Raw genomic sequence first — 10801 nt, 5'->3', positions numbered from 1 at the left:
CCAGCTTTTCGGGTCGGGAGGATCTCAAGTTATATTTACGCCAAATGGAAATGTTTTTTCGGTATCATAGATTTGAGGTGCAGGACCTAGAGTTATTTATACCTCTATCGTTAAAGGAGGATGCCTTCAGTTGGTGGGAAAATCTTAGTCGCTACGCTAGTCTTCCCGGGGATTGGGGATATTTTCTTCAACCATTTAATCAGAAATATTTGTCCTCCCGAAGGGACAGAGAAATTAGGGTCGGTCTTTATAGTATAAGACAGGCTGTAGGGGAAGATCTTCAGTCATACCGTAGACAAGTCATACTGTTGAATGACACCTTGGTCGACCCTATTGCAGAACACGATTTAGTCGAAATTTTAATCACCAATGTTTTACTGGAAATCACCTTGCTGTTGCCGGAGGGTCTATGTCGTACCATGGCTCAAGAACAAAGATAGTTTAAGCGTATCCAGAGGGGTTTCGACCGAAAGTATGCCTCAGGAGGGTCAGGGGGGTATAATTCAAGTCCTGGCCAGAGGGTTCGATTTTCCGGCCTTCCGGGAACCGCGGCTTTTTCGGCAGCCAGTAATAACGGTCAGACAAGTGGCCCTAATAGACCACCCCCATCCCAGGCATGCTATCGTTGTGGTCTCTTTGGTCATGTTCGTCGGGATTGTCCTAGACCCGCAGGAACACCACCTCGCCCGGCTCAAGCGGTAAATTTGCCGGCGCTTCCACCTGTTGCCCCACAAGGTCCGGCACCAGGTTCGGGAAACGCTTCGACGCGTTCTGGAAGGGTCTCAGGATGTGCGCCGGAACTCACAAGACCCTATCCAACTTCATTCCGTCAGAGGGGATGGAGTTAACGATAGTCGACTCAAGGGGACAGTAATTCAGGTCGCATGTAAACCATGCGTGGCTTTTCTTGATAGTGGGGCAGATCATAGTATTGTCGCTTGGGACTTCTTACTTAAATTGGGAGTCATTTCGCTAATTGTACCTCAATCGAATATTGTCAAGGAAGTACAAAAGGGCATAACTACGACTTCTGTAGGGTATATTGACTTGGAGATAGATTTGGGGATGCAAATGGGGACAATACCGGTAGGCTTTCACGTTCTGAAAGATCAAGAATTCCCAATTATCCTTTGAATGGACCTATTGGACGAGTTGCGAGCCAGCATCGACCATGAACGTAACGAATTCCGGTATTGTGGATATACTCTTCCCCTAATTTATTTTGAGAGACCATGCGCCCGGGTTCACCCAAAACCAGGTACTCGACACAGGGACAGTTGATGTGTCCCAGTTAAACATGGGTTCTTTGACGGAACGAGAAGTGGGGAACTTAATCAGAATCTGTCCAGAATTTTCATCCCTTTTCTCCGGTCGTCCGGGTAGAACCCACCTGTTACGACATCGGATCCAACTATAACCTGGTACGGTCCCGATCCACCGTCAACCCTATAATCACAGTCAGGTAGCAAATGAAGAAATCGATACCCAGGTAAAAGAATTGTTGCAACAAGGGTTAATTAGATCTTCAGTTAGTCCGTGGGCATCACCCACTATAGTAGTAGGTAAGAAAAACACTACCGATGTGCATAGACGTTACCCGATTAAATAGCGTTACTGTGGACAATCCCTATCCGGTGCCACGTATTGAAGATATTATAGATTCTATGGGAAAGCCTACATATATCACTAAGCTTGACCTTAAATCCGGATACTGGCAGGTAGAGATGCACCCGGATAATATTGAGAAAACGGCTTTTGTTACCAGGGAGGGAAATTTGAATGGCTCGTGATGCCGTTCGGTTTTAAGAATGCCCCATCATCACTCGGCTATGTAGTAAGCGAGCAAGGTGTATAAATTGACCCGGAGAAAGTAGAAGCAATTAGGAACTTTCCCAGACCACGAACCATAAAACAGGTCTCATCCTTCTTGGGAATGTGTGGGTTTCACTCCCGGTTTATCCCTCATTTCGCGGATCTTACGGCCCCTCTTAATCGACTAAAACGTAAACACCAGCGATGGCGGTGGGGAGACGATGTGGAGACATCTTATCAGGGTTTAAAGCAGGCTATGCGGGAGCAGCTATGCTGCAGGCCCCAACCCACGGTGGGAAGTTTATTGTTACCACGGATGCTAGTGGCATCGGTATTGGGGGTATGTTAACCCAGATTCAAGGGGAGGTAGAAGTACCACTGGCCTATACCAGTCGTCTTTTAAGACCTTCAGAATTAAAATATAATACTCCAGAGCAGGAAGCATTAGCAGTAGTAGAGGCGTCCGTAAATTTCGCCACTATATAGAGGGCCGGTGCGGCCTTATCGGACCACAGGGCGTTATGCTGGTTACTACGCTTGAAGGATAAGAAAAGTCGGCTAATGCGGTGGGCCTTGGAGCTGCAGGAATTTATGCCGTTCGAAATCCTGCATAAATTCGGAATTGAAAATGTGGTTGCCGATGCCTGGTTTCGATGACCGGTATCAGACTTGGACACAGTCAGTCCGAAGGTCTTAGAAATGGACGACATAGATCAGTCGCCCGGTCCTGAAGGCCAGGAAGTCCGGGTTAATATGGTATCGTGTAATCCGGTGGCATTAGGTCTCCCGTTAGATGTAGCAACTAAGGCCGACATTAAGTTAGCACAGGCTAGTGATCCGTACTGGCAGTCTATTAGACAGGACTTCAAAAGTGGAAAGGCGTCAAAATTATATATACTAAAGTATGATATGTTATACCGGATAGCCCAGGGCTTTCAACCGGAAAAGGTAGTTATTCCAACCGCGATGGTACCACGGATATGTCAAGCCTACCATGACCATCCGCTATCGGGTCATAGAGGTCGCACCGCTACGTATAAACGGGTGCAAGCTAAATACAACCATTCGAAGTTGTATTCCCTGGTTCAAGATTATGTCCGGGGATGTGAAACTTGTCAGATATATAAGAGTAGGAATACTAGAAAACCAGGTTTCATGATTCCCTCTCGTAAAATCCATCCCGGAAATTTAGTAGGGATTGATATTATGGGTCCCTTACCAGTAACGAAATCCCAGAATAGGTTCTTAGTGGTAATGGTAGACTATTTTACCAAGTACATAGAAATATTTCCAGCACGAAGCGTTACCGCTCCTATACTGTGTAAAATTTTACTACAGTATGTTTCACGTCATGGGACGATGACAGCCTTACTATCGGATAATGGGCCCCAGTTCATATCTGTATTATGGAAGCGTTTATGCCGAATGTTAAAAATTCAATTGAAATTCACGTCTCCATACCACCCCCAGGCAAATATGACCGAAAGGGCAAATAGGGTTATAGGCGAAATAATGAGTATTTATACCGGGAATGTCCATACGAAGTGGGACGAAAGCTTGCCCCTTATTCAGTTGGCCATTAACAGTGCCATTCCACTGGTTCATCCCCCTTTTATTTACATCATGGTTATGAAGCTACGTTACCCTGGGATGAGCGTACCTTTGCTGGTGTACCCGAGGACATCGAAGGAGAGATTAGGGGTTATGAGGATGGGCCGCTCCGGTAATGGCAGTTGTCCATTGACTTTGCTCAGGAAATGAATGAGCAAGCCAGTGCCAAACAAAAACGCTTTTATGACCGGAACTATTCCGATGGGGAACTAGAAGTGGGGCAATTAGTGTGGAAAGCAGGACATAGCTTGTCGAACGCTGCAGCTAAGTTCTCGGCTAAGTTAGCTCCAGCTTGGAAGGGTCCCTATCGGGTAGTAGAAAAGTTACCATGGAACTTGAAATCCCGCCGGTAATACAGGAGCTGGAGAACGATGTAGACCCAGGAGATGAGCCAGGGCATGAGTTGGTTGCGGTTGCAACACCGCACGAAAGATCATTTATTGAGGCAGATTCCCGGGACGGTCAGGACAATGTCTGGGATACGGTGCCCGTTAGAGTATATGACTTCCAGCCTCGTCAAACCCAGGCAGAAGGGGTTGTCGAGGGGTCGTCGACCTCGATGGATGTAGAACCGGATATACCCATTCCGAATCTTACCATTCCAGTAGAAAACGACTCGGTTCCCACCCCGATACCACGGCGTGAATATAATCTCCGACGCCGGGGTCGAGTTGAGGAACAGGAAAAGCAAGGGGTAGACTTAGCGGTGGCAGGTCCTTCCGGGGAAGGACATCCGAATGGGAACACTCCAGATCTGGGGTTGGAAGGGGAGGATGCGAGAACATTCTCGGAACCGGAGATAGGCCAGGACGATATATTGATGGCTCCCTTTCGATATGGATGGAAAAGGGAAATAGTTTTGAGAAAGGATACCGGAGGTCGAATTGGGGATGTATATTATTACACACCAGAACCGATAAAAGAAAAATTGCGTTCGTATAAACAAATTGCGGCTTTTCTCGGGACCCATCGCGACCAAGCCCGCCTATAAGGCATGCGCAATTTTATCATGAAGCCCCAACCGTTTGCGTATCCCCCGTTTGAGATTGTTCGCCATGCCTTATGGTGATTTACGCCCGTACCTTTTAAAGATGGTCCGGATTTTTGTTTTATTTATGTATAGGGAATCATGGTCAAAGCTAGAGGTGGCATTACCTTGGGGGATTGCCACTATATAAAATATATACAGGCAAACCGATACGAGGATGATCCTGACATCGAAACATTTATAAGGATGAAAGCGGAAGAGGAACGGGCATCGCCTAAAAACACCACTACGCCGGGTCGAGCAGCCCAACTTGATACTCCGTCCACATCCGAGGAGACACCATCGGCTAACAGCACCATTTCTCCCAGTGCCATGGCTGCCGTACCGGCTAGACCAACAGTACCCCTGCAACCGGAATTGATGAAACTCCCCTTCGTGGATGCCTTTTGCTCCCTAAAATGCTATTTGTCAAGAACGGGCTTGGGCCAGGACGTTTTTAATCAACACGTCGCTTCGTCTCCAAATCTATTCCCGGACGGGTATAGCGGCTGTATCACGCATTTAGGTGCCACACCCGAGGAACTCGACGAACACTACATAAAGAAAACCCTCAGTCTAAAGGGTGTCTTGGGTACAGTGGGAGTCCCGCCCTTGTACGCCAGGGCGTATGTAGAGGGAAATCGACTTGAACAGGCGTTGATACGCGCGTTATCTTTTTCAAAAATCCGAGCGGTAGGAGCCATCGGCCTCGACTACTCCAGGCCTATCGACATTTGTCCTTCGGCCATTCAACGAGTAACATTTCGCGATCAATTACAGATAGCCAATCATTTTGGCTATCCTGTATTAGTACAGTGTCGAGATGGCCGCCCGTCTCAATGGGCTTTTACGGCCTGAATGGCGGAAATGCAAAACAAATTGAATACCGTTCGTATCATCGTAATGGTGAATTTTTCCGGGGGCCCGGCGATGGCGGCTAAGTTCTTGGGGGTTTTCCCGAACCTTTACGTGGCCATATCACCCATGATGTTGCACTCTGGTCTTCCCCATCTGATCCGGGATATTCCTTTACACCGCCTTTTTGCCCAGTCCGGGGCCCCCATGTTTGCTGTGAACCGAGATCAACCTACGGATATGCCCGTCCCTGCGCCGGGATTAGCTCTGGGTGTTATCAAGGCCATTACGGTCGCTAAACATGTACCGGTACTTGAAGTGGCCGCTACCATAATGCGTTCATACATTAGGATCTTCCGCTTCCCCGCTTGGAAACACTAACCGATTTTATGCATGGGGCGCATGCACAAAAAAAAAGAATTCATTACCTTGCGTTTGTTTCGATAGGACTCTTTTTTTTCATGTTAGATTTCAATTTCGAAAAAAAAAACAAAAAAAATAATAATCCCGTGTTTTTGTTTTTAGGGACGAAGTTGTCCTATCTGTATACGAAATTTATGTATCATATCGATTTTTGTTTTGATGTACCTTTTTGTGTGCCCCACTAAAATGTGCCCTGTTTCCTGCTATCATTAAATACACATGGTCTACCTTATGTTGTGTGATCTTCCCGTGTTTCTATATGGGGAACCAGGGTCCGGGGGTTTCCTCTTTTCTTCTTTTTTTTGTTTTTTTCAGATACTCCCAGCGGCCTTACACTGCTGTCCTCCCTTTCACCTGGGGCCTTTGCTTATTGCTTGCAGAGGGGGAGGATGTAACGAGGAGCCCGTTACCACCAGATGGAGCAAACTACACCGATACCAGAGTTCCCCGCTAGACGGCCCAAAAAAGCTGAACCTTGGACGTGTCGTCTGCTCGACTAACGGATTGGCTGCTCCCCAGAGGCCCGAGGGGATATAATCAAACATAGCCCGGGAATCTGGGCAGTTGGAGGGGTACCGGCATCTAGACCAGTTAATGATTTTTGTTAGATTAATTAACTTCATTTACTTATTTAATGGATAATATATGTATTGTTTACTAACGGATTGTAAATATAATTTAACCGGATTTATATGTCAATAAATATATTGGATTAACTGAAATTACGTTGTCGTGTGTTTTCGGGTCTCAGTAGAAAGCGCGCGATTACAACTTGAAGTACTGAGCTAACCAATTTCTTGACTTGGCGAAAGTGAATATTCTTGATAACACACCAACTGTTGGCCCTCTGGTAACGGTTTCTGAATTTTCCCTCCAAAACATGAGACGCTCGCGGTGGTAGACGGCCGAACTAGATTCAAGCACCCGCTTCGTCCGTGTTCCGCGGCTTTAGGTTGGGGGAAAGTGGGTATAAAATTTTTTGGAACTCGACCAATTTTTTTCCCTCTAGTGTAGGCGCGATGGAAGCGGCATAAAATCCTCAAATTTGTTCACTAGTGCCAGGATCTACCAATGCTAGAGCTCTTTACTTCTAGTCTCATCTTACTTCGGCTGCAACTAAGACCCGTACATAACGTTTTGGTTTTTAAATACATCATTAACCAGAAAAGTAAACCAAATAATCATGCTGTGCTAAATTATTCAAACCTCTTTGTATGATGTTGAGATAGATCCAGGTCCACGGTGGGGTACCGAATATGCCAAAAGTGGCAGGTCATCATGCAAAAGCTGTAAAAGCAGCATAGCTAAAGATGAGCTAAGAATGGCGGCAATTGTTCGGTCATGAATGTTTGATGGAAAGGTAAATATCAAAATTGAGCATCTGATGACGCGAGTAACATTAATTTATTATTGTGGAAACAAGTTCCAAATTGGTACCATTTTCGGTGCTTTTTTTCAAAGTTTAAAGTGTCAACTGAGGCTGACATCTCACACTTTGAGGCTTTACGTTGGGAAGATCAAGGGAAAATGAGGAGTAAAATTTCGAGTGGGTCAAGCAAAACCCCATCTAAAGGAACAAAGAGAAAAAGCTCCTTCATTGAAATTCAAGACTTTTCAACTGAATATGCCAAAAGTAATCGGTCCTCTTGTAAAGGTTGTGGAGAACAATCGTAAAAGATCAAGTTCGCATTTCTAAACTTGACAAACAGAGTGAAAAAGCTAGAAGATTTGGTCCACTACCAGCGTGGTATCACGTTGATTGCTTTGTACAAGCGAGTGAAACTTTGGAGTTTTTTGAAGATGGCTCTAAAATACCTGGATTTAAGACACTCGGTGTTGAAGATCAAAAAAGGCCATCAAAGAAAAAATAAAGAAAATAGAAGTAACTCCAGTAAAGAAGATAAAGAAAGAAGAAGTCCCTAAAGAAGATCTGGGCGAGAAGCAAATTCTTAAGGAACAGTCTCAGTTAATATATAAACATCGTGACGCGCTTGAAAAAAATCATCTTAAAAAAAAGAAATGGTGGAACTTTTAGAATGTAACGACCAAAAAATTCCTACAGGAAACAGCAAAATTCTACGCAGACTTTCCGATATCATGACGTTTGGATCTCTTGAACCTTGCACAGAATGTGACGGTGGACAATTTGTTTTCTCAAATGATGGTTATCACTGTACTGGAAATGCAAGCGATAGGAGAAAATGTACCAATGTAACAAAACTACCAGGAAGAAAGCCTTTCCAGATTCCAGATGACCTAAAAGGGGAATATCCATTCTTAAACAGCTACAAATACATAAAGCGAGACCGTTACTTTCCTACAAACGCACCTACTCCAAGTTCACCAAAAAAATTGCCATCAACCTCGGGTATCAAGAGAAAGCCACAACCATTGGACAATGCTAAAATAGTATTAGTTGGTAATCTTCGAAGTTGCAAAGATGCTCTTAAGAAAACTATAGCCCGATTTGGAGGCAATGTTGTCTCTCAAATTGACAAAACTACACCTTGCGTTATAAGTACCAAGGAAGATGTTGAGAAAAATATCAAGAAAATTCGTGAAGCTAAGGAACACAATGTTCACGTTGTATCTGAAGACTTTTTAAGTGCTTTGGAAAATGGAGGTTTAGTTCTTATGATCCAACAATACAGCATAGCCAGTTGGGGTGGAAATCCTGAAGACAGAATTAATTCTTACGCTGCTGAAAAAAGACTCAAAAGTGCGGCTGTAGGAAAAAGTGACTCAACATTCTCATCTGGAAAGAGTACGATAGTTAAACTGACAGTGAAAGGCAGCGTAGCTGTTGAACTAGATTCAAATCTTGAAGCCATCACACACTTGTTAGAAAACGAAGAAGGAGCTTTCAACGCTGTTCTCGCAAAAGTCGACATTACTCAAGGATCTAAATAATTTTACAAGCTTCAACTTCTAGAGTCAGACAAAGGAAACAATTACTGGGTGTTTCGAAGCTGAGGACGTGTTGGAACTACTATTGGTGGAAACAAGACGGAACAGTTTGCCACTAAATATGAAGCTGTTGCCGAATGGCTTTACGAAGAAAAAACAGGAACTCCGTGGGAGTTTCGCCACATTGCCTCAAAGGTCCCTAATAAAATGTATCCACTTGACATTGACTATGGCGCCGAGAATGGAACTTTAGAAAAACTGGTAGTAGGATCTGGATCTAAACTTCCCAACGCCATCCAAGAACAAATTCGCTTTATCTTTGACGTGGAGAAAATAAAGAAGGCCATGTTGGAGTTTGAAATTGATCTAAAGAAAATGTCATTAGGAAAACTTTCGAGAAAAAAATTGAATAGGCGTATTCCGTTCGACGGAACTCTTGGCTTTGCTCGATAATGAACGTGTCAATAACAAGAAAGCCCAGCTAATAGCTTGCACCATTAGATTCTTTACGCTAATACCTCATGATTTTGGAACCAAAGTGCCCCTTTTTGGATAATGTTGAGACTTCGCCAACCCTATTTTACTCCCGTTTTTAAAATGTGAACCTATTAATGCCCATTTTTAAATTTAAATTTTATTTATATTTTTAAAATATGACAATATTTTATTGCTAATTTTAAAATGTCGCAATATTTTGTTTATATTTTTTAAAATGTAAAACTAATTTAGTTATATTTATAATATGTGACGCTATTTTATCTATATTTTTAATCGTGAGACTGTTTTATTCTTAGTTTTAAAATGTTGTAACATTCCTATGTGATAAGAAAAGGTAATTATAAATGTAGAAGTGGAAACAATTCCCTAATATTCTAATAATTCGTGATTTTGAATTACCCAAGCCCATCCCTCTACCCCACAGTTTTTCTGGCTTTAAAATTTCGCGGGAGCAAAAAAGGTTCTGAAAAGCGACATCTATGCGCGGTGCCGAAATACGCCTTGACTCCATTCCCGCCTCCCGGAGAATGCGCGCTCAGGCCTGGATTAATAATGTTGGCAAAGGTTGAGATAATAAAATCCAAGGTAGAAATGCTAGATTTCCTTCTTGAAGTGGAGATCGGTTACAAGATAGCCAGTGTTAAAGAGGAAGGTGGAACGAGTTGAACGACCAAAGATCCAATAGATCAACATTATGAACAATTGAAAACTAAAATTGATGTATTAGATAATGAATCCGAAGAATTCAAGACATTAGTAACATACGTAAAGAACACGCACGCTGAGACTCTCAGGAGTTACGAACTTGAAGTAGATGAAGTATTTAAAATTGCTCGTCAGGGAGAACGCAAACGCTACCGACCACTCCAAAAACTCCATAATAGAAAGCTTCTATAGCATGGTTCCAGAACCACAAACATGGCGGGTATCTTGTCTCAAGGCCTTCGTATTGCTCCACCAGAAGCTCCGGTTACTGGTTACATGTTTGGAAAAGGAGTTTACTTTGCAGATATGGTACTGCACATAGCCCTTTAATAAAGAGTTAAATTATAGGTTGTAAACTTCAAATATTTGATTCTCTTAGGTCTCTAAAAGTGCCAATTACTGTCACGCCAGTCGAGACAACAACACCAGGTTGTTGCTCCTCTGCGAAGTAGCTTAAGGAAATATGCTTGAGCTACCTCACGGGAAATTTATTGAAAAATTACCTCTCAATACACATAGTAGGAAGGGAATTGGACAAACCTTTCCAGATCCTGAGAAAAGCATTGTAAGAAATGATGTGGAGATCCCATTAGGACCCCCAGTTAAAGCTAAAATTAACTCCAGCTTACTCCACAACGAGTTCATTGTCTATGATACGGCGCAAATAAATATTAAGTACCTTTTAAAAATGAAGTTCTGTTGGAAGATCACTTGAACCGAATAAAACAATAGGTTATTTAATTAATGCAAAACGTTTATTTACGAACATAATAATACTGTTAAAGGGCAGACTAGATTTTGGGTAGGATATACCTTAAGTTCTTAGTAGTACGTGATTACAATCAGATGTCCATACCCCCCTCTCAGTGATATAGTCCCATTGGACCGAAACCGCCTTTTGTTTTTTTATAGAGAATATATTTAAATTTCCAGCCCAATGGCGGGTTTCTGCTGAATGGGAAT

General features: G+C 43.3%; 2 protein-coding genes across 2 annotated transcripts; both read left to right on the top strand.

Annotated features, from left to right (window-relative positions):
• Nucleotides 1–3751: 3751 nt before the first annotated feature.
• Nucleotides 3752–5333, top strand: LOC149645970 (uncharacterized). The gene is made up of 2 exons (XM_089850295.1): nucleotides 3752–4315; nucleotides 4547–5333. The coding sequence occupies exons 1-2, from the start codon at nucleotides 3752–3754 to the stop codon at nucleotides 5306–5308; spliced, it is 1326 nt and encodes a 441-aa protein (XP_089706421.1). The 3' UTR covers nucleotides 5309–5333.
• A 4317-nt stretch (nucleotides 5334–9650) lies between these two features.
• Nucleotides 9651–10508, top strand: LOC149645969 (poly [ADP-ribose] polymerase 2-like). Its single transcript, XM_089849659.1, has 2 exons — nucleotides 9651–10147; nucleotides 10218–10508. The coding sequence occupies exons 1-2, from the start codon at nucleotides 10052–10054 to the stop codon at nucleotides 10293–10295; spliced, it is 174 nt and encodes a 57-aa protein (XP_089705785.1). The 5' UTR covers nucleotides 9651–10051; the 3' UTR covers nucleotides 10296–10508.
• The last annotated feature ends 293 nt before the right edge of the window (nucleotides 10509–10801 follow it).

Source organism: Phalangium opilio, unplaced genomic scaffold (genome assembly GCF_054372755.1).
Source record: "Phalangium opilio isolate 3A_F unplaced genomic scaffold, DU_Popi_V2 ptg000089l_1, whole genome shotgun sequence".
NCBI classification, from domain to species: Eukaryota; Metazoa; Arthropoda; class Arachnida; order Opiliones; family Phalangiidae; genus Phalangium; species Phalangium opilio.
Note: the sequence above shows the minus strand (reverse complement) of the source record. Positions and strands in the feature narration are given on the sequence as shown.